General features: G+C 47.5%; 1 protein-coding gene across 4 annotated transcripts in view; it reads right to left on the bottom strand.

Moving 5' to 3' along the window:
• POC1A (POC1 centriolar protein A) overlaps window positions 1-24610 on the bottom strand; it is a 73776-nt gene extending 49166 nt beyond the window's left edge. Inside the window, exons 1-7 of one of the 4 annotated variants that reach the window (XM_081302259.1) lie at window positions 24235-24610; window positions 19268-19352; window positions 17880-18051; window positions 17291-17470; window positions 15429-15536; window positions 14357-14472; window positions 6757-6890 (exon numbers count right to left, since the gene is read on the bottom strand). In XM_081302259.1, coding sequence (XP_081158385.1) covers window positions 6757-6890; window positions 14357-14472; window positions 15429-15536; window positions 17291-17470; window positions 17880-18051; window positions 19268-19352; window positions 24235-24252 — 813 coding nt within the window. In that variant the 5' untranslated portion in view covers window positions 24253-24610. Of the gene's footprint in view, window positions 1-6756; window positions 6891-14356; window positions 14473-15428; window positions 15537-17290; window positions 17471-17879; window positions 18072-19267; window positions 19353-24234 lie in introns of those variants that run through there. The other 3 variants (XM_081302261.1, XM_081302258.1, XM_081302260.1) reach the window with 3 other exon arrangements.

Below are 24610 nucleotides of genomic sequence, written 5' to 3' on the forward strand. Positions count from 1 at the left end.
TCTAATTCACTGACATTACAGGCATGTGCCACCATGCCTGGTTCCTTTCATTTAATTAGTTACCAGGCAGGGTTGTTGCCAAGTTCTTTCTTCCCACAGGCCAGGTGCCTTTCAGAGGCATGAGACTCCATACAAATCTAGACAGCTCTGTTTCTACAGGGACTTCTTGGTATAACCTGAGCAGTGGCTCTCGGCTGAACCTTCAGTGTGGCTCCTGCCTGTCCTGAGCACCCAGGGGCCCACTTGATGAAGCCTCATCCCTGTCAGACTTCCTCACCAGGTTCTTGGGTAGGAATGCTTTACAGGGTCAATCAAGGCCAGCCCCTTCCCTTGATGGACCACTCAAGTCTTTTATGAGATGATCCTATTTACTCTATCATGAGCACTGAACACACCTGGTGTCCACCCTACTCTCTTCCCAACCCTACTACCCTTAGGCTTGGCTGGACCCACACCAATAATTTTATTATACACTTCTTTTCCCTTGCCAGTTTTCAGACTCAAGGGAACTATACTGTCCAGTTCATTTTCATGCAAAAAGAAGAAAAAAGGAGCCCATGATAACTAGAAGATTAGACTGCAGAGTATTACTATCACTCAGCTCCCCCCAGGAGCCTCTGCAAGACTCTCTACTTTCTGCACCCTCCCACCTGACTCGATGAGGCCTATACATTCCTGAACTCGGACCAATTTGCCCACAACGGCCATGCTGGCAAAAGTCTAGCCAGGTACCCTCACCTACCAACCTCATAAGAGCTGTAAAATATTTTTCACTGGCTTTCATATGCACATGTCCTTTGAGGTCACAGGTAAAAGAAGAGTGGCCATCAAACAGACACAGAGACCATGGTGGACTAAGAACCCTCTGGCATGGGGTGCTCTGGCCTCTGACCCCCGTGTTCAGGCAAAGAAAGTGCAACCCAACCTACCAAGTTACTCTTCCACAACCCCCACCAGGGGCTCCTGCAATCAGCTGTGGGGTCCACAGCGCTATTGTGATTTAGGCTCTTATGTCTGAGTGGTGGCCGATAGGGTCATCACAACCTAACAAACAAAACAAGGACTGCCCTCTGTGCAAGAGGTGCTGCCCAGGCTCTTTCCCAAACCTGTCCCAAAACACCTGCTCCCAGCTCTCAACTCTGAGTTGCTGGCAGGGCACCAAAGGCCAGGCTGACTCCAGGTTATTAGAGTAGAATAAATGAGCTGATCTCTCTTTTTGTGTCCCCTCATCTCTCAAGTGGGGCCCAACCATCCAAACTAGGTATGATCCTCCTGAAAACTGAAATAATCCTCCAAAAATGAGACAACTGGAGTGCTGGTGATAGAGTTCAGTTGGTAGAGTGCTTGCCTCACATGCACAAGGCCCTGGGTTCAATCCTCAGCCCCCGCCCTGCCAAAAAAAAAAGAACCCCCAAATAAGATGATTTGGACAAGAGCTATAGAGTACTCCAAGAAACAAGGGTTAAAGGCACATTCTCAGAGATTCCTTCTGCCTGGAGCAGCCTAAGGGCCAGCCTCCCAGGACTCTTGTCATACTGCAGTCTCCCCTCCTCCAGGGTGAGTCTCTTTTTTTTGCCACTTCCCCAGCTCCAGCCTAGGGCCTGGTATTGCACATGTGCCCAGGAAACATCTGTGGACCCTGCACTCAGAGTCTGAGTGCCCGCTGTAGTCAGTAGCCCCTGTGCAGGTCTGGCCTAAGGTGAGGGAGGCTCACCCACATGATGGGCCAGCTGGACGCATGGAACTGCGTGCAGCTCAGTCACTCTGCAGTGACACACACACCAACTGAACAGCCACTAACACCAGATTTAACTCTCTGCCCACGGACCGCCCACCACCCTCTCCCAAATAGCTGTAGGGGATTTAAACCAAATGAGCATGGCTCAAGATTATGTTTTAGAAAATACAGAAAAATAAATCGTATTTCTAGCACCTTTCCCCCACACAAAGCTGTGAGAGTTTCACTTGGGGCACGAGGCTTCAAATGACAGTCACATTCAGTAGGAAAGCCCTTCCTTCTCCCACTGGTGCTCCCTGCTGTAAGAGGAGGGGGCGCACCAGTCTAATGCAGCCCCTTTGCAGCCCTTTCCTCTGCTATCTGGAGCTTCCTGGAGCTTAGGCTGCTCAGGCTGAACAAGTTGGGAGAGCACCTATAATTTTTCAAAATGAGGAATGGGGAGGTATGAGCTGTTGCTGGAGACATCAGGGGTTTCCTTAGAAAACTGGGCATTGGGGCTGGGGATGTGGCTCAAGCGGTAGCGCGCTCGCCTGGCATGCGAGCGGCCCGGGTTCGATCCTCAGCACCACATACCAACAAAGATGTTGTGTCCGCCAAAAACTATAAAAAAATAATAATTAAATATTAAAAAAATTCTCTCTCTTTAAAAAAAAAAAAAAAAGAAAGAAAGAAAACTGGGCATTGTTCATCATCTACCACATAAGATGGTATGAGCCCTCCCTCACAAAATGCTTCCTAGTACTTGGCCTCAGTCAAAGAAGAGAACAGCCCCCAACAGTACCATCACCTTAATTTTTGTCCTCCCAGCCTCCAGAACTATGAGAAATAAATTTCTGACTTTTCTAAATTATTCAGTCTCAGGCATCTTGTTATAGCAGCCCAATGTGGATCCAAACAACTCCCTGGCCCCAAAGTAGGGCTTTCTGAACAAAAGGTCCTTCAAATGAGCCAATGGGAAATGTGGCCCATTTTGCACCAAAGAACCACCCAACTGTCTGCATGGTCAGACTCCCTGGCTGATGAACTACCCTCAATGCCAGCATAGAGGTCCAGCCAGGAGACTCAGGGTACTGGATGATCCTGATCTCATCTGGCACTAGCAAGTCCTTCATCCTGGTGATCCCTGTGCTTTAGAAGACAAAGGAAAACCACATCAGGTGATTCTGACCTTAGTCTAGACAAGAAAGTGCTACCAAACAGCACTGCAGCCCTGACCCTTCTTTCTCCTATGGGGGATCCTCCCCCATGGTCTCCCCAGAGGGGCCTGCTTCAGTCTTGCCCTCAGGACACAGCACTTTCCTAGTACCCACTTAGCCCTCCTTCTGGTCAAGGTCTGCTTCACTCCAGAGCAGCTCCCTGAAGCCGACCTCTATGTTGGCTTCACCCTAGCCTGCATCATCCCCTTCTCACAAACGTGAAAATGGAAGCCTTTGTGAGGGAGTGGCTGTCCCACTGACTAGAAAACTCAGTGGCCCTCCCTCTCATGGATCCCCCAGGGCTACACTAATAGGACCTCCAAATCCAGACCAAAGTTTCATGGGGTTCCCTCTTGCTAGACCAGTATAAGTATGTAGCAACAAGACTGGAATCCAAGCGACCATGAGGCCTGCTGATATCTCACTCAGACCAGTGATCCAAAAACAAGAGTGAAACCACAACTTGAATGTTAAAATGTGTGTGAGGCCGAGTGAGTATGGTAGAAACTGCACAGAGGTAGGTACTTGTCCCAGCTGGGCCACTTTCAGAGGCATGAGACCCCATTACAAGTCTAGACAGCTCTGTTTCGCCACTGGACTCAAAAGTGCTTTCATATCTGCATTCCTCCTTATCTACAGGATGGAATCCCTGGGCAGCCAATCCCATTTGGGGGCCCTGAAGCTGCTAAGCCACACAAAGCAGGAAGTGGCTGATAGCAGCTGTGTTCAATCAGGCACTTGGCCACCAGCCCCCGCATCACCATTCTCCTAGAACAGAATGTGAAAGTTCGTCACCGAAGAGCCCACCTGCACATCTTCCTGGAAGGATGAAAGAGGGAATGAGCTTTACAAAGCAGGGAGCCTCTGAGGACTAAGCACCTGTGGCAGAGAACCCAGTCAGAGCTCAGCCACTGGTCAACGCCCTTTGGGATGCATCTCCATTTAGGGTGACTCCTAGGGCTCAATCAGAGGGTAATACGTAGAACTTCTTTCTGGAGCTGAGCCAAATGTGCTTACCAGCATTTCACAAACTCTCATAATTATGAACAGACAACACTGGCCAGCCTCTGGGGATTTTCCCCCTTGGAACTCAGCATAGCAGACCCCACTCCTGGTCATGGATTTCTATAAGCATTAGGAATTCAGTCCAGTTGTGGGCTCTGTATTTTAACCAACTGCCCAAATTAAGGCTGTCCAACTTGTAAAATCCCCACTTTGGAAGCCAACATTAGCCGACTCTGAATTACCCTCACCCAGGAGGCAAAGCCAGGAGGGTGAGCTGGGCTTTGCTCGGGGTAAACACGGCTTTCTCATGCGCAGCCCTTTCCCACGTGTGCTCATGCACTCACATCCCTGCATCAGCCAAGACTGGACTCTTAATCCTGATGCTGCTTCCACATCACTTGTGAGCACCCCAAATGAAAGCCCTCTCAAGTCAGCCACCCCATACTGCAGAATGGGTGAGGAAATTAAGTCAGGCCTGTCCATGTTGGGGACCTCTGACCAGAGCCAACTGTGAAAAACAGCACCAAGGTACCACCATCAGCTGGGAGTACATGGTGGTCTCACCACAGGTCTTGAGGAGGAGGAGAGTAGGCACAGAATTAACATTCTCTAGAAAGAAGCAAGAAGTAAAGCCAGATCAGGGATAGGGCAGAGATAAGCAATTTTGGACAGCCCATCTTCAGCCCCTATGGAACCCTGAGCAGGTCCAACCCATGACCTCCCACACCTGACACCTGCAGCATCCACAGTGGGGCTGGGTGTCACAACTATTCCAGGAAGAAAAGTCCCTAAAACCTGTGGCAAACGTGTCCTAAGTTTCTGTTTTAAATAGGGAGTTTGGGGGATTGGGAGCAGAAAAAAAATTAGAGCCTCATATCCTCACTATTATCTTCATCTGAACTACACTGAGACAGAGACAGGGTCTGCCCACCTTTACCCAACCCTCCAAGTACCTCTGAAGACTTAGCCTGCCTCTCTCCCGTCTTCCACCTCATCTCATCCTGCCTTCAGCTGTCAACTTCCCCATGACATCCATTTTATCTCCCTCATGACCATCCTAGTAAGCCAGAGTGGATGCTGAACAAATGAATGACAACATGAACACAGGTCACCTAGTTTCTTTCTGGCACTGTGAGTTTGGTGTCCTGATGAAGAAATGACCCAGTGATTCCATGGAACCATTTTCCTGTACTCCACACCCACAGATCTTCAACTGCCTCAACTTAGTTACCACATGTCCAGGTTTAACACAGACAAGGAGATGCTCATGTTCCCTGTTTCACAGGGAGAACAATGTCAACAGATGTATCTTTATGTGCTGGATGCTGTGCCTGAACACCAGCAATGACATTTTAGATATCACATTGAAGTGTGCTCAGGTTGACAGGGGAATTGGCTGTTTAAAGGTCCCTCACATTAAAAAAAAAAAAGAAAAAAAGAAAGAAAAGAAAAGAAAATGTCCTGGGTGATCACCTGATATGCACCTATTTCCGTGCTGTTTCTACGTAATGCTTTTTGTTCTGCTTATAGTGAGCAAATGCAGTAGCAGCAGTCACATGGTTTTCACATGCCCTCCTAAACTGCTTACACATTACTTTAAATATGACTTGCCCAAGGGTAATAGAAGTGACTCCAGCAGGCTTACACCAGGACCAGCAGTCACCCAAGCCCAGGCTGGCTGCACATTCCACTTGGATGTGCTGGCCCAGGGAGAACGGCCCAGCTGGTCCTATAATGTGTCTCTGACAGGGAAGACTAGGAGTCACCACAAGGCTGGGGGATAGCAAGGAGCCTCCAGGTCCCAAGGAGACAAAAATAAAGGCCTATGTCCCCAACCCCCGGCCATGGCCAAAAGGCCCCCCATGCTCCCTAACCCAGAAGGCAATGAACCCCAAACAGCAGCTGAAAACCCTTGGCTCAATGCCTATACTGGATTCCCATACTGGCCTAGCATCCCAGGACCTCACTCATCTGTCTGTCTCCGGCTCATAGGTAGAGGAGATAAAGACAAAATCTCTGAACTGCACACTCCCTGCTCCACTTAAACACAATAACTTTGTCCTAGCAGGAGATACTGTGATGACTGATCTGCTGAGCAAGGCACAGCTAGGCCACACTTGCTGGTAGGGTGTGTATGAGAGGCCTGAACCCAAGTCAGCTGCTAGTGAGAGCTGCATGTAGTCCATCTCCCATAGCGAATGCATAGAGGCCTTACACTGGCCACCAACCACCCAGGCAGTCCAGGGTACTAGATGCTTTGAAGTCAGTCAGACAGAAGGGCACTGCTCCTTTGATTGAATTTCAAAAATTCCCAGGTCTGTGCCTCAATCTCTGCAGCACACATCATTGTCTGCCTCTGAAGCCTGGATGTCAGCCCACCCCAGAATCCTTGGGAACTCTGATGGTGACACAGAGCATGGGTTCCAGAGCTCTATTCAACCACGAGACCAAGGGATATCTGAGGTCATTAGGGGACAGATTCCATTTAGCCACCTATCCCGGGGGGAGTTTGCAAACCATGCCCAGATGATGCCCTTCCCACACCCCACCCAATCTGCCTCCCTTACTCCCTTCTCAGCTACACCAGGCCCAACCCCAGCGATCAGCCCAGAAAGGTGGTCATAAAGGTGGCTATGGGAAAGGCCACCATTTCCCTGGTGGTCATAAAGGTGGCTATCTCATATATGCATCTTACTTATTGCACAGGTTATGAAGGGACCACAGTGGGTTCCAACCCTGAACTCTGACCTGCACTGGCATCAAGGCTGCACCTCTGCCCCACTCCATGCTACTCAGTACCAGGATGATGCCTCTCACCTGATGCCCATGGAGTGTGTAGAGCAGCCGGCCCTCCATCAGGTCCAGGATCTTCAGGGTTGAGTCACTGGAGGCTGTGATCAGGTAGTTTCCCGATGGGTGGAAAGAGAGGGCATTCACCGCTGCACTGTGTACTGGGGGAAGGACATCAGTCAGGCTCTGGCTGAGAGGCTGAGAGAGCAAAGCTGAAGCCTGAGACAGGCAATCAGGGTCAACCTTGGCTCAGCACAGGTCTGATAGGCCAGGATAGCCATTACTCAGAAGGGTTGTGGATCATCCCACATTAATCTCCCAGGAGAGTGGCACAATCAAAGGCCAGGAGAAGACTCATCCAGAGTCAAGGGTGGACAGTAGGAGAACCAAGGAAGAGGAAATGGATGTGGCAAACCAGAGGAATCAAGTGATTCCTTCACCCTCTCTCATGACACCCAGCAGTCAAGCTGGGGCAGAAGAGAACACACAAACATAGCGTTTAATCTGTTTTATATTGTTACTTTAGGAAAACCAAATGGAAAACTAAACCCTCAAAATGCCAATACAATGCCAATATTCTGTGGGAGGGGGGTATGGGGACAGGCAATCACAAGGCTAAGACACTTTCAGGAGCCAGTTGGTACTGGGCTCCCATCCTAGCCTCCCTACTGGCCCACCCTGTGACCATGAACAAGCACCTTGATTGCACTGAGTCTCAGTTTCTCCATCTACACGTCAGCACCCACATGTGCTGAGGGTCTCTGCAGTCCAGGGATGCTACCAGGTTAAGTCCACAGAGCGAGCCCTCAGACCTCAGTGCCAGCATGGATGTCTCTCTTCTCTCTGCACCATGTCCCTTACAACTCCAAGTTCTGCCACATTACCCACTTGGCAGCTCAACCCCATCCACAACTCTCTTCCTCACCATCCTAGCGCAAGCCCACCATCTGTTCCTTTGTTCCTTACTCTCCAAGATCCAGTTGGCCCAGCTGTTGGTTCTCCCAGCCATGAAGCCTTTTTTCCCCTTGTTTCCATGGGCATAGAAAACTCTTGCCCTCCGTGTCCCCTGACTGCCCTCAGGCAGGAGCAGAGTTGAGTCCCTATTACCAGCTTAGTGCCTAGCACCAAGTGGAAATCAGAAAGTGGCTGATGAGCTGGGTGTCCAGAAGCCTCAGTAGGTCACACAGCCTTTCCTCAAAGCTGAGGGCATGTTCTGGGTGGAGCAAGTCCACAGCCAGTGCATGGACCTGCTCATCACAGCCTCTTAAGAGTTGTTGCCAAGAAAGCCCTGAGTGACTTTGCACCCACTATCATGGTCTAGTGAGGCGAACTAGTGGGCTAAGGTAATCATGATCTTGCAAAGTCAGCACTGTCACAAACATAAAGGCAAGTTTGCAAACCATGCCTTCATCTCAGCAGAGAGAGGCTTCAGAACACACTGGACCAGCAGCATACCCACCATCAAACAGCCCTCAACAGAGGGGTACAAGGAGCCCCTCAGATGCCAGCCCAGCTGATGTGCTGATGTACTGGGGAGTGTGAAGACATGTTCCCAAGTACACTAAGGGGAGACAGCCAAGGATTTACGTAACATGATATTTATATCTGAACAACACCCTCCAAGTGCCAGGAACTCTAGGAGGTAGTCTAGAGAGGAGCTGAGGGTCTCTGCAGTCCAGAGACAGAATGCAGAGACCCCACTGCCTACACTAGGATGAAGGCCACCCTAGGCCCTCACCTAAGACAAAGGTTGCAGAGGAGCAGCCAGTGGCAGGAGGGTGGAGCAGGGAAGGTGGCTCAAGGATCCTTAGATTTCCCCAGCACCACGAGGACAAACAGAGTCAGTGTGTGGACACCACACCATAGCCTCTCATCTGGCCAAGCCACCCAAGGGAGACAACCTCCCTCCAAGGACGGGCAACAGAAGTCCCACTCTACTATAAATGCCAAGAACACCAAACACCTGGAGTCAGTTACTTCTGAAGAGGGCTCAGACTGGCATGCCAGGCTTTGGGGAATGCCCCAGACACAGGACTCACACTCTCCTCCACCTGCTCTCCTGCCTCATTCACTGGCTGTACCACCTCCACTCTAACATTTTTCTGCCTCTAAAGTGGTGGTGGAGACGAGGGACCAATCTAGAAGGCCTCATCTTAAGAGCCATCCCTGGATGCCACACAAGGGTCCAACTGCTCCACAAGGGGGTTGAACCTCCCATCATGATGCCCTGAGTAGTGACTGTCCAGAAACAATCCACTTTTCATCAAGTCCAAATCTGCAGGCCTTCTTCCTGGCTCCATGGTAGATATCAGTGATGACACAGACTGCAATTATCCCTCAACCTCCACCTCAAAAAGGGAATTCCAACTCAGGATCAGAGATAAACCAACAGAGAGTTTACACAGGTCACCAGGAGCCCACGAGGTATGGAATGATATCACCACAGCCCCCAGACCCAAACATCAGGGTCACAGCTTGTAAGCAATAGGGAACTTAAGGAGAGACCTGGGTACCCACAATCCACTCTGCTCATACTGCTATGTGTAGAGGACTTCAGCAAACATGGGCCTAAAGGGATACTAACTGGCCAAGGAATCCAGAAAGTAGGAGGGACCTTTTTTGGGCAGGTCATGCCTGGGTCAAGCTGCATCCCCACATCTTGTCACACAGGGGTAGCTCACTTCCATGTGCCCATGAGGATCCTTGTGATGTATCACAGGTATCACCTGTGACACAGTGGCTCTGGGTTTCCAAGGGGTGTTTGTTTCATACCTGTAAGTGCCTTAATACTAGCAGCAAAGGACACCCAAAACATTCTTTTTTGCAAACACTTTGTAAATGCCCACTTCAGGATAGAAGGAAAGAGACAGGTAAGTTGGCCAGATCAGGAAGGATAAGCACACTGCTCTCAATCAATGGTTTTAGTCTCAAAATAACAAGTAAAGGGTACAGCCACTTCAAAATCCTCCATGATGAGGCTGGGGGTGTAGAGCATGTGTGAGGCCCTGGGTTCGATCCTTAGCACTACATTAAAAAAAAAAAAAAAAATTCCTCCATGACCAAGCCTCAGGTAGGTTGGGAGTGCAGGGGTATTATACTAGGGACCAGTGGCCCAAAACACCTGGGATTCAAAGCTCCAACTAGAGCTTCTGGAAAAGGCCAGGTCAAACCTGCTGTGAGGCAGCCAAGGGAACTGCCTCTCCTTGGGATCTTGGATAAAACACTAGAGTCATCACACAGTTTAAGGAACCCAGCGTGGGAATGGTGGCAGAATGCCAGACTTAGAGACCCTGAGCTGAAGACCCAGATTCACAGCCTCCTAGCTGCATGGCCATCATCAAAGTGGGACGTTGTCCTGCCTTGCTGGCCACCCAGGCCTGTCACTAGATATCACTAGATAATGGATCAGCACATGCCTGTAAACTCACAAAGCACATTTGGATTCTGGGACGGGGGCTGCTGCTCAGATGTTTGAACAGTCTTAACGTGGGTTCAGAGCATATGGATCCTAACCCACCTCCATGGGGACTGGCACTCTTAGGGCTCTACCAGCTAGTCTCCTTAACTGAATTGGGAAATCAGAAATGCTCCCCACAGTGATAGGCCAGAGCCAAGTAACTCTTTGCCTGGGAGGAGAGTTGGCTAGCCCGAGATAAATGGTGCCAGCTATCTATAGTCCAAAGCCCCAGGCAGGCTTCAACTCCAACAACCCAACCCAAGACGGGGAGTGCCCTCTACAAAGCATGACTGGGGGGTGGCCAGACACACACTGCAATATCATTTACCAATTCTCTCAGAAGAGTCTACTGGACTCACATACCAGAAAGCCACTTAGGAAGTGCCTGATATCCATCCAGAATCAACAGGGGAGAGAGACACTGGATATCACTGCATCCTTAAAACCTTTCCCCTGGGTTTCCTAGAAACCAGAGACAGAAAAGAGATCAGGCATCTTCCACCATAATGCTGAGAGCCTTTCTTGTGGAATCAGCCTCCAAAGAGACCCCAAGGTGAGCCTTGAGGCTAGGGGATGAGTCTGCTCTCCTGTGAACACCTGCCAGGTGACACAGCATTGGAAGGGGAGCTCAGGGGGAACCTACTGTGTTTACAGGATGTACCAAGTCTTTTCAAGACTCCGATCTACATCAGGGCAGCAGAGAAACAAGATGTTGCAGGCTCAATAAGGAGCTCCATCTCAAGAGGAAAGGACAGCAGCAAAAGCAGACTGGAAGTTCCCAGTGGAGCCTGTTCACTAGGACATATACTCAGGTGCACTCATGTTAAGGTTTAGTGTGGGACACTGCAAGAATTTTCAGAGGTGAAATGATTATGAGTTGTGTCCTAATCCATGGATTAACCGGTGGGTATGGATTAAATGGATGGTAACTGTAGGCAGATAGGTTGTTGGAGGTGTGCCTTGGGGTTCACATTTTGTCCCTGGTGAGTGGAGCTCACTCTGTGCTCCCTGGCTGTTATGTCTGAGCTGCTTTCCTATGCCATGCCCTTCTACCATGATGCTCTGCTTCACTCCAGCCCCAGAGCTATGGAGTGGGCCAACCATGGACTGAACCTCTGATACCATGAGTCAAAATGAACTTTTCCTCCCCTACATTGTTCTTGTCTGGTCTTTTGGGCATAACTAAAATAACTCAGGACTTAGTTCTGGTACTCACCTGAGTGCATCCACTTCCCCAGCCCTATTATCACTAAGCTTCACTCTTGTCCACTGCCTAGCCTGTTCCCCCAGAACTCAAGGCCCTCTCCCTGGACCCACCCATCCCCCTCACCTGCTCTGCACTGCTCTACCTCCTGACCATCCCCTAAGAAACCCCACTCTCTTTCTTCCCCTGGCTTCAATTTCTCCAGCACTCTAGTACTGGGAGATGGACTTCATAACTCTCACTCCAGCTGTTTTGTGGCCATTTTTCTTACAGGGCCTTTCAATTATGGAGCCCCAGGATGTGGCATCAGCTGTTCTCTCATCCCAAATCCCACAAGCCATTCCCTGGGCCTGACCCCTCCCCACTCTGATGTCAGAGCTCACTTTAACATTAAGCTCTGATAGCCCACCCACCAGTCACCATGAGACAGCAATACTCCATCCATATATTATCAACACTGCTTTTTTCTCAGATGTCCCTCATCCCTTTGCTCCTCAAGTGACAGGCCCATTTTCCCACTATTACCAGTCAGGACTCATCTTTGGGACTCCGGCCAGAGATGGCATTCAAGGCTCTTTCTAAGGGGTACCTGCTGCTGTACTCCATGAACACTGGGCCTAGGTTCCTGAATCACCAGGGATAGGCCTGAAGACCCTCTCCTCCCAGTGTTAGGACTCATGTGGTACAAACCACACCCAGCCCTATATTATAATCCTCATGTGGATTCTCCCATCAGATCTTCACTGCATAAGGATCTATTATCATTCCCTTTACAAAAAGGAAAATAGGCTTCACTCCTGAAAACTGCACTGTCTTGTCAACTTCCTGTCCCATCTCTCCTTGCCCAAGCCCTCCCTGTTCTGACCTGCCCACCTTCACCAATAGATGCATAAATGTGTCCAACACCCCAACCCAACCCTTAACTCAGGCCTGACCTAGAGCAGAAGAAGGGCCTCTAAGCCTGAAGAAGGGAAAGGACCACAACTCTCCGAGTGGTGGTGGTCTCCAAGTGGATAGTAGACACCACTACTGTTCTGTTCTAGAAGGTTCTAAAAGACCATCAATGACAGATGCCAGGACTGTGTGTGGGTTTTTTTTTTTTTTTACTATTTATAATACCTAATACAATTTAAACATTAAGTAAATAGTTTTTATATTGTATTGTTTAAGGAAGGGGTAATAAGATATACATGTTTGGTACATTTTTTTAAAAAAAACCAAAACCTGGTTTATGTGGCTGGGCCCTGCCATCCAGTGGTGATGTATATTATTGCAGGTCCTGACCAACAGTTGGCCTTACCAGGAGACCAGACTCTTAAAAGACCTCAGGAAGCCTCAGACTATACCCAAAGGACTTAAAAACAGCATACTACAGGGACACAGCCACATCAATGTTTATAGCAGCACAATTCACAATAACTAAACTGTGGAGCCAACCTAGATGTCCTTCAGTGGATGAATGGATAAAAAAAAAAAAAGTGCATATATACACAGTGGAATTTTACTCAGCATTAAGAGAAAACAAAATCATGGCATTTGCAGGTAAATGGATAGCGTTGGAGAAGATGTTAGAAGATGAAGTTAGCCAATCCCCAAAAACCAAATGCCAAATGTTTTCTCTGATATAAGGAGGTTGACTCATAGTGTGGTAGGGAAGGAGAGCATGGGAGGAATAGATGAATTCTAGATAGGGAAGAGGGGTGGGAAGGAAGGGAGGGGACAGGGGATTATCAAGGATGGTGGAATGTGATAGACATCATTATACAAAGAACATGAATGAAGATTTGAATTGGGTGTCAACATACTTTATACACAAACAGAGATACGAAAAATTGTGGTATATGTGTGTATTAAGAATTGTAATACAAAAAAAAGTACATATATAAAGGCATAAATTGACGTCAACATACTTTATATACAGAGATATGAAAAATTGTGCCCTATATGTGTAATAAGAATTGTAATGCTTTCCACTGCTATTGTATGTTAAAAAAAAATAAAATCAATAAAAGATTTTTTCAAAAAAAGAACTCAAGAAGGAGACTCAACAAGAGCAGCAGCATCATTAACACTGTACCTTATTCCCACTTTGTGCCAGCTATTCTCTTACTTCTTGACATGAACCAACTCATAAACCCTCTAACACCACCTCGGAAAGAGGCCCTATCATTGTTCCATGAGCTCCAAGGAGTCAAATGAATATCCAGTGTCACAACCAGGAGTACCAAAGTTGGTCAAAGAGTCATCCTCCACCCTGTGCTGTTCCCAGGCCAGAAATTTCTCCCCATTCTTGGGAGGTCTGGTCACCAGGGTTATCCTAAGAAAGTGCTGTCCTCAAATATCTGAGAGCAGCTAGAAGTGATTATGGGAGTATTAAGGAGAGCTCTGAATCTCAAAGCCCATACCTGTGTCAAACCCCTGCTGCCCTGCCTTTCAAAGGCTACATTAAATCAGGGTGCACAGCACTGGGCCTGACTCCTGAGCCTGGCTGCTAAGTCAACCCTCTATATGGCTTTACATGAGGATGATACCTTGAAGCCAGAGGTGGCCAAGGTCCCACCAATCCTGACCTGTATGGTCAGTATTGTCCCATGGCCCTAAAGGACAATCTCCATTATGGGGAGAAATAAGAGCAATGGATGGCCCCAGAAGTGGCCTTAAAGGGAAGGAGTTTTAGCCAAAGATTCCAGCTACAGTGTGCGTGAGACTCTGCCACCTAATAGCTGGGCACCAAAGGGCTTTTTGGAAGCCCAATGGTACCAGGTTCCTTTTCCTAGTCAACATTCCAAGCAGGACAGGCACACCACAGACTACTCATCCCTGGTTATCCAACAGACCGAAGACTCCTCCTCAGGGATGTCCTCAGGAGCATCAAACCAAATGTCTACAGCAACAAACCAAATATCTAGAACCAGCACAGTCCCACCATGGCTGTTTATAGGCCCACGAGGCTGTTCAATACTCACACTGATAATGCTGTAACAGTCGGTGAGTCCGCACATCCCATACCTTCACTGTGTTGTCCATGCCAGCGGCAGCAATGCATGTACCACTAGGGTGGAAGTCCACATAGGTGACAAAGCTAGAAAACAGGGGCCATCGGGAACTGTAAGAGGTCTGCCCTGGCTCAGGATGTAACCAAAAGCATTATCGCTTTCCTAGCCCTGTGCATCTGCTCACACTGTTTCCTCAACCCATAATACTTTTTTTTTCCCCCTTTTTAAACCGATGACCAAGGGAGAGCAAGAATAAAGTGAGAATAGTCACTAGCAGTGGACTTACCAAGATCGATTTTCAAGTACAAGCAGAAAAGGTTGTCTTTAAACCCACAGGTCAGCAAGGCTGCTCTGGAGTTCCAGAGCTGAAACTAGTACCCTTGCCTGGGCTGGCTCCAAAGTAGGTCCTGCCAGCTGAGGTGCTGGCTATGTATCTCTAGGAGACGTACCAAGGGCTTTCAATACACAGCCTCTCAGGAGAAGTCCTTCCTTGTGGTCCCCAGCCTAATCAAAGTGGGCAGAAGCTCGGGTCCATTTAGGAACCTGGAACAACTAAGTCCCTACTGAAATGCAGGCTCCTTCCTCTCTTAATAATGTGGCACAGTATAAACAGTTATCAACTGCTATAAAAACCTGACAAGGCTTTCATTCATAAATCCATCACAACAGGTAATATACATGGAAGCTTGAAAAATGAAGTTTGGGGCAGTGAGTTCAACTGCTCAGAGACAGACATGTTACAATTTTGAGAACTAGAAAGTAAAGAGAAAAGAGGGAAGCTTAAATAATTACATAGCTTGAGGTTAACATTCCTGTTGGCTGGCTTTGAACTTACTCTCCTCCTACTTCAGCCTCCCAAGCTGCTGGGACACTTTCCGTTCACACAGGAAAAGATACAGAGCTTGTACAAAAGGCACCAGCCAAGAAGCAGAAGAGGTGTAGCTGCCACCCCCATGGCTCCAGCCCCTGAAGACCCCTGGCATTTCCAGGTCTGCACTCTGTGCTGGAGCACTTGCAGATAGAAGATAGCATTAGGACTTACCTGCCATGCTCACAGTATGAGTAAACACACTCCCGGCTGGTCTTGTCCCACAGCTTGACAGTCTTGTCATCACTTGCAGACACGATGAGCCTCCCATCAGGGGAGAATCTGAGCCGGACAGGGAAGAAGTCACAGCACTGATTAACAAAGACTGCATGGGAATCACACACCATTTTCCACAGCTACCTTTCCCTGAATGCGTACTACCTGACCCAGGAACTATCTAGGGTGTACACATCTTGCTGCAACTCCAAGTGACCCTGGGTAAGTGCTTACCTCTCTTTGAGGTGGAGTAGAGCAGTACCTATCCCACAGTAAGCATAGAGTAACACAATGCACAAAAAACCCCAGTAAAGAGGGCCAAGGGATGGATGTAGCTCAGTGGTAGAGTGCTTGCCATGCATGAGGCCCTAGGTTCAATCCTCACATGGAGTAGCAGGGGGACAGGGGGACCAACAGGTACATGGCATGTGGCAAAACATACCCAGTGCTAACTCCTGGCTTATTAGCACTAAGGGGTGAGGAACCCCACATCAGGTGTAACTATCTTGCCCCCAGGTTATCCGGGTCAGCAAAACACAACCTGCCAACACAACAGCATGGAGGTCATGGGGACCTAACCACCAAAGGCCTGCTAAGGGCCTGACATGCCACTTTGCTGGCTTGGTCCCTCCTGTTCTTATGACTTTGACCGTAAGACCTTAAGAGCAATCAGGCACCTCCCAGGACAAAGGAATGAGCGCTGCCCTAGGGAACAAAAACTTGCATGGATTCTCAAAAGAGACAGCTCAACAGTCCCCAGTCTCTGACTGCAATGTTTTCCTAGTGTCTCCTGGCCCCTTCAACCCTCTTCTCTGGAGCAAAGAGAGAAGAAAAAAAAAAAAAGAGAGAGACAGCGAGGGAGAGCGGGGAGAGGGAGAAGGAGAGGGAGAGAGAGAACTCTGTTGAAAGGAATTAAATAGCCAGGAGCAGTGGCACATGCCTGTAATCCCAGCAGCTTGGGAGGCTGAAGTAGGAGGAGAGTAAGTTCAAAGCCAGCCTCAGCAACTTAGTGAGACCTTGTGTTAAAATAAAAAACAAACAGGCTAGAGATGTGGTTCAGTGATTAAACGTTCCTGGGTTTTATCACTGGTACTAAAAAAACAATAAAACAAAAGGAATCAAATAATTAAGAATATGCATATCTATGTCTGTAATTCTTGGACCATGAAAAGTCCTTTAGGTCACCTGGCTCCCCATGTGCATAGCACAGCCTCCCATACCAAAGAGAGGGCCAGCCTCCAAGCCAATCCCCCCTAGGACCCTGAAATCCCTTCTATCAGCTCTGGGGAAAAAATCCAATCTCTTTACAGCAGAAAGTAGGCAAGACTTATGCCAGAGAGACTTGGGTTCAGATCCCTAGCTCTTCCACTTACCTACTATGTACCCTGGGGCAAAACACTGTGCTGTTCTGAGTCTCATATGCAAAATGCACATGATACTATCTAGCTGAGAGAACTATCCCGAGAAACAAGGAAAATTTATATAGTCATAGTTCTAACAATGTCTTATTACTGATATTGCTATTGCTAAGAAGTGGCCCCTACTGGCTCAGCTAGTGCTATGCCAGCACCAATGTCAGATCGTCGTCATGGTGGCCAGTTGACTAATTTATGTGTCATCAACTCAGTGAAACTTCTTAGCAAATACAATGTAGGAAATACTACTGTTGCCATTTTACAAATAAGGAAACCAAAGCACAAGAAGATTGGTGGGTGGCTAAGTAACTTGCCCAAGGTTACAAGATGATACCTAACAGCCTCACTGTATCCCTCCTCAACCCCTGAGTTCCTCCAAGAGCCTCCAGCCATGACAATGCTCACCTGGCACAGCGGACCCAATTGATGTGCTGGTTCAGGGAGAACAGGAATCTCTGGCGATGAGTTGACCACACCTTGACTGTCTTGTCATCAGAGGCTGTCACAAGGGACTGGCCATCACTGCAGAAGTGGACACTTCTCACCGTGGCTGAATGTGCGCGAAACACAGTGGACTCACCTTTACTAAGAAGATAGAAAACAAATCAGGAAACCTATAAGTGACATGAGGGCCCAAAAGCACATCAAAGCTCTCCTACCCTTCAAGTAACCCTCCCCAAATCAGTCCAATCCTCAGTACCCCAGTCCCTCCAGAGTCTCCAACACAGGAGCAGAGCATTGCCCTCCCATCTCTACCCACATGCAAGTAATGTCAAGTAGTAGACCTTTTGAGGATGGCTAGTGGCACCCCAGAACCCCTCTCCAAACCTGAGGAAAGGGCCCCAACTAAAGCCCAGCCTCTGATGATGCTCTCTCTCTGTGGTAGGACAAATGTCACACTGTAATCAAACCAGAGCCAAAATAGAGACCTTGGTGGGGACAGCCCTGGCTCAGGGTCCCAGCCTCTGTCAAACCCCTCAGATATATAACTCACACATTGGGCACCCAGATGCGAACAGTCTTGTCACGGGATCCTGAGGCAAGCAGATGTCCGGAGGGGGAGAAGTTCACACAGGTGATGGCATCCTTATGGCCCGTGAAGCGGTAAGCACGTGACTGTGGCTTCATGTGCCAGATCATGAGGCATGAGTCCATGGAGCCACTGGCTGAAGAGAGTGGGTGATGCTATGACTCTTGGCTTGAGTGGTCCACAAGGCTTCACTAGGATACTGGAGAAGCAGTGGGGAAATCGGGCCTAGCTCCACATTCCCAGCATTCACAAACAGGGCAATGAAAAGGGTCCCCACAGTGACAGCCCATACTGCCAGTGACACTGACTTGAAATTTGGAGAGTCTAATGCCTGGCAACTCTCCAAGTAACAGTCCTATATAGAAATCAGTCCAACAGAGGCCCTTCAGTATGCCAGCCATGAGCTACAATCCAGGGCTCTGGGAAAATTCATCTCCATGGGGCCCTTAGTCTACCTACTAACACACCCTGAAGGCACAAAGACCAAGTCTTCCCAGTACTAAGGAGCCAGCCCAACCCATTCACCATTGAGAAGACCCAACTCAACAGAAAAACCTAAAAGAGGTCCCCAGAACAGACCAAAAATGACTTCAGTTTCCTTTGCCTACAGCAAACTATAAAGCCAACAGCTTCTGGCAAGAGATTTTGACAAAAAGAAGGGGTGAGCCTACTCCATGGGAACAAGAAAGCCACAACCAAGAAACTGTATAAATCCCATGTGACTAAGGAAGGGAGGCACCCAGCCACAGCAAAAGGGAATAGGGGATGGGGGTGGGGGTTCCCAGGCTCTGTTCAACATCTTTTCTCTGGTAGGCCTCTGTAACAAGAAGGTGTACCATTAGGAACAACAGCACAGGCAGGAGGATCACAAGTTTGAGGCCAACTTAGTGAGACCTGATCTCAAAATAAAAAATTAAAAGGCTGGGGATGTAGCTCAGTGGTAAGACACCCCGGTAGCACCAAAAACAAACAAATAAACAGACAAAACTCCAGGTGTATCATAATACTGTGAACAACAGAATCTAAGACTAAAGGAAATGGGCTCACAGCTTAGAGCCCACTAAGAGGTGACTGGAATGTGCAGGGAATAGCCCAGACTCTTGTCTTACCTTCAAAGACTGTGTAACTACGGCAAAGGCCCTAACCTCTCTAAGTGTCATGCTCTTTGCATGTAAAATGGAATTCATGAAGCCCAGTGCCCAGATGGTTGGTAAGTGAAAACAAGAAGAGGATCCAGACAAAGTGCCCACGTCACTGTTATGCTCTGCTGCCCCTACACCACACCTCCCAGGTAGAGACTCAAGGGTTCTCAACTCATAACCTAGTGCCTGGGACAAGATGCCTTCTGTTACCCAGCTGCTTCATGTTGACGCTGAAGTCCACACAGGTAACTGCATCTCGGTGGCCCTTAAAATGCCTCTCCAGTGAGGGGTCCTCCTGCAAAAGAGTCACATTAAATAAGTGAAGAGGCTGCCCCAGAGCCAAGACTTTAATTATAACAGGCAGGAAGGGTTAAAAAAGCTCAAGGTGTGGGGCTAGGGACACAGCTCAGCTGGTAGAGTGCTTGCCTTGCGTGCACAGGGCCCTGAGTTCAATCCCCAGCACCACACACACACACACACACACACACACACACACACACACAAAAAAAGCTCAAGGTGTGATCTTATATACAGGAAATTCTAAGGAATCCACTACAAACTAATAGAACTAATAAGTGAGTTCAGCAAGAAAGCAGAATACAAAATCAACACCCATACAGTAGCAATTAGCAATCTATAAAAGAAACAGCTCCACTTATGGTAAACAAAAAATATTTAGGAATAATTTAACAAAAGAAATATAAGACACATACAGTAAAACTAATATCATTGAAAAAAATTAAAGAGAAACTAAAAAAAAAAATGGAAAGATGTCCCATGTTGTGAATTGGAATACAATATTGTTAATATATAATACATCCCAAATCATTCTACAGATTCAACATAATTCCTGTCAAAATACCAGAAAGAAGTCAGACACCAAAGGCCACAGTTTATCTGATTTCACTTATATAAAATGTCCAAAATAGCCCAAGGAGCCAGACACAGTGGCACATGCCTATCATCCTCACTAGTTAGGGACCAAGGCAGGATGATCACAAGTTTGAGGCCAGCCTTGGCAACTTAGTGACACCCTATCCCAATTAAAAAATAAAAAGTGCTCAGTGGTAAAGTGAACCTGGGTTCAATCTCCAGTATTGGGTGAAGAGGGCAAAGAGGAAAAATGGGCCTTCCAAGCACCTTCCATCTCAGGAATCAGAGCCTGTACTGTGAACTGGTTAGTGAACCCAAAGGTCAGCCCTGATAATTCCTATCAAAATCTCAGGGCCCAAGCTAATCCTAAAATTTGTATGGAAACTCAATTCATACCCCCCCCAAAAAAAAAATCTTAGAAGAACCAACAACAACAGCAAAATAGTCACTGTCGAAAAAAGTTTGTCAATTCATCAGAGTTAACAATGACCCATCAATTCTGGGCAAATGCCTCAAAGAACTGGAAACATGTTCACACAAAAACTTGCTTGTGAATGTTCACAGCAGCATTATTCATACTATCCAAATAGTGAATAAACCCAAGTTTTCAACAACAGGGTAACCAAATATGGTATATTCATATAACAATATTATTCAGCCATAAAAAGGACACATGCTACATAGATGAGCCTTGAAAACTTAAGGAACATTTTATCTGATTTCCCTTATATGAAACATCCAGAATAGTCAAATCTATTGAGACAGAAAGTAGATTATGGTTGTCAGAAGCTCGAAAGAGGGGGAAGGGAAGTACTATTATTGAGTATGAGGTTTCTCTCTTTTTTTTTAATGAATTTTTAAGGTATAGAAATAGTATCTCAATAAAGTTATGCCAGCCTTGGCAACTTAGTGACACCCTGTCTCAAAATAAAAAGTGCTGGTTGTGATTTCCCTTTTTTTCTCCCTTTCCCTCCCGCCTCATGTCTCTGTTTAATGTTAAACTTTTCTTCCTGCTCTTCCTCCCTGTTCTGTTCTTAGTTGCTCTCATTATATCAAAGAAGACATTTGGTATTTGTGTTTTAGGGATTGGCTAGCTTCACTAAGCATAATCTGCTCTAGTGCCATCCATTTCCCTGCAAATTCCGTGATTTTGTCATTTTTTAGTGCTGTGTAATACTCCATGGTGTATAAATGCCACATTTTTTTTTATCCATTCATCTATTGAAGGGCATCTGGGTTGATTCCACAGTCTAGCAATTGTGAATTGTGCTGCTATGAACATCGATGTGGCAGTATCCCTGTAGTGTGCTCTTTTAAGGTTTTCAGGAAATAGTCCGAGAAGGGCAATAGCTGGAAATGGAGGGAGACCCTCATTGTTATACAAAATTATATATAAGAGGTTATGAGGGGAATGGGATAACAAACATGGAGGGAAATGAATTACAGTAGATGGGGTAGAGAGAGAAGATGGGAGGGGAGGGGAGGGGGGATAGTAGAGGATAGGAAAGGTAGCAGAATACAACAGTCACTAATATGGCAGTAGGTAAAAATGTGATGTGTAACCGATGTGATTCTGCAATCTGTATTTGGGGTAAAAATGGGAGTTCATAACCCACTTGATTCTAATGTATGAAATATGATTTGTCAAGAGCTTTGTAATGTTGTGAACAACCAATAAAAAAAAAAAAGAAAAAATAAATGTAATGTTGGGGGGCTGGGGATGTGGCTCAAGCGGTAGCGCGCTTGCCTGGCATGCATGTGGCCCGGGTTCGATCCTCAGCACCACATACAAATAAAGATGTTGTGTCTGCCAAAACTAAAAAAAAAAATAAATATTTAAAAAATAAATTAAAAAATAAATAAATAAATAAAAAGTGCTGGGGATATAGCTCGGTGGTAAAGTGCCCTGGGTTCAATCCCAAGTATTGGGGATGGTGAGGGCAAAGAGGAAAAATGGGCCTTTCAAGCACTTTCCATCTCAGGTATCAGATCCTGTACCCTCAATCTCCCTGTGAACTGGCTAGTGAACACAAAGGTCAGCCCTGGACAGACTCCTGGTGGCATCATCACAATCTCTACTCTATCCAACATCAGAGAAACAGTAGGGGCATTCGGGACACTACTTAGGAAGAGATTCTCTCCATGCAACAGCAGCATGTATCTGAGCACTTGAGGTGTTACCCACCAGTCACCCAAATGTATCCCTCCATATTAAATATCCGAAACCATTGGGGCTGGAGTTGTGGCTCAGTGGTAGAGCGCTTGCCTAGCACGTGTGGGGCCCTGGGTTCGATTCTCAGCACCACATAAAAATAAATAAAATAAAGGTATTATGTCCAACTACAACTAAAAAAAATAAATAAACATTTAAAAATATATATCTGAGAGCGTACTACAGGGATACTGCCACATCGATGTTCATAGCAGCACAATTCACAATAGCTAGACTGTGGAACCAACCCCGATGCCCCTCAATAGATGAATGGATAAAAAAAATGTGGCATTTATACACAATGGAGTACTACGCAGCACTAAAAAAATGACAAAATCTTGGAATTTGCAGGGAAATGGATGGCATTAGAGCAGATTATGCTAAGTGAAGCTAGCCAGTCCCTAAAAAACAAATGCCAAATGTCTTCTTTGATATAATGAGAGCAACCAAGAACAAAGCAGGGAGGAAGAGCAGGAGGAAAAGATTAATATTAAATAGAGTCATGAGGTGGAAGGGAAAGGGAGAGAAAAGGGAAATTGCATGGAAATGGAAGGAGACCCTCATTGTTATACAAAATTACATATAAGAGGTTGTGAGGGGAAGGGAAAAAAATAAGGAGAGAAATGAATTACAGTAGAGGGGTAGAGAGAGAAGATGGGAGGGGAGGGGGGATAGTAGGGGATAGGAAAGGTAGCAGAATACAACAGTTACTATTATGGCAGTATGTAAAAATGTGGATGTGTAACCGATGTGATTCTGCAATATTTGTAATGTTTTGAATAACCAATAAAAATTTTTAAAAAAAGAGATGGACATTATTACTCTAAGTACATATATGACTGTACATATGGTGTGATGCTACATGGTGCACAACCAGAGAAATGTAAAGTGTGCTCCATTTGTGTACAATGAATCAAAATGCATTCTGCTGTCATATTTACCTAATTAGAATAAATATATAAATTTTCATAAAATTTTAAAAATAAATAAATAAATAAATAAATAAAATATTTTATTTAGAGAGAAATATATATATATATCCGAAACCACAATGAAGTATTTTGCAAAGACTCTCCTTGGGAAAGGATGCCGATAAGGCAGAGCAAAGCTGATGTCACCCCACAAAGCTGTAACCAAAACAAAGACTCCATGGCCCAATGCCCAGCTCCACCCCCAGCACACCTGCTTGAGCGCCCTTTTCAAAAAACAGGGAGAGGGACTCCAACAGATAGCAAGTGCTCCATTCTGCCTCTTGCTCTTACCTGTCTCGGGGAAAAACGAGTGCAAGACAGGGTCCAACTCTGGGTTCAGTGGGAAGAGACAAGTACAGATCTACCTCTGATCATGGGTGCCTTTAAAATGCCCAAACCCCTCTTCCTTCTGTGTTCCCTAGATGTTGGCTTCATCTTCCCCAAGAAGGGTTTGTATGGGGAGGCAGGGTGAGCATGGGGTTAGAAGTCAAGAGGTCTGGGTCCTAATCTGGGCCCTCTGCCCAGATTCTCAGACGCCTCAGGGTGGGGGATCGCGGGGGAGGCAACAGACTACCCTCTGGCCAGAAAGCCAGGTCCACTTGGAAGCAAATTCTCAAAAGGACCAACTTTGAAGGGTTCCTCTCTGTCTTCTTGAAGAGCCCGGAATCCAAATAGGGTGTCCGGGCCCAGGTCACACAGCAGACCTGGGCTCTCCCAGGCATCCCAGTGGCCTGCTGTGCACACCTGTCGGAAAAGGGTAGATGTTTCACAAGACCCAGTCCGGCCACCCATTGCTTGGGATGGGGAGACAGACTATAAAGGCCCACACGGGTCCCAGGCCACACCTGAGTCTCATCGCGCTGGTGACTTCCTTCCTAAGATGCGAACCCTGGAGACAGGAGCTTGTTTGTTCACCCTCATAGACCGACGCGGGGCCTGAGGCGCAGCGGGCTCTCAGAAAGAGCGCCGACCCGTCCGCTGCAAACCGTAACAGGAGGCGGAGAGGACCGCCCGGGAACCCAGCGCCTCACCCCGCCCTCTCGCAGTCACTGCTCGGGCCAGCCAGGTGTCTGCCATCCCAGAGGGGACACGAAAGCACAGGCGGCGCGGCAGGCACTTACTGAGCAGGGTGCGGCCATGGTTAGGATCGCTGCGCCAGAGGCGCCGGAGGAGCCCGAGTTCGTGGCGACGGCAGTTGCGCCAGTTCAGTTTCCGCGCCCCCAACTGCCGCCAATGGCAACACGGATCGCGTCGCCGCGCCCCGCCCACCTCAATTAAAGGAGACCAGCCACAGCTTTTTGCCCGCCGACCGGAAGCAGAGTTGTGTGATTGGCACCATGGTCTCTGCGCTCCGCTTCGCCCAGGCAGGTAACTCCAAACCGCGCTGCCAAAGGCCTGTGTCCGCAGTCACTCATTCCTCCTGAGAATTTAAAAAGCTCAGGCCATGGTTTTGCCCCTGCCGGCTCGTTACCCGGCCCACGTGACGGGGAGCGCAGC

Source organism: Spermophilus citellus (assembly GCF_964194105.1).
Source record: "Spermophilus citellus genome assembly, chromosome: 7".
NCBI lineage: Eukaryota > Metazoa > Chordata > Mammalia > Rodentia > Sciuridae > Spermophilus > Spermophilus citellus.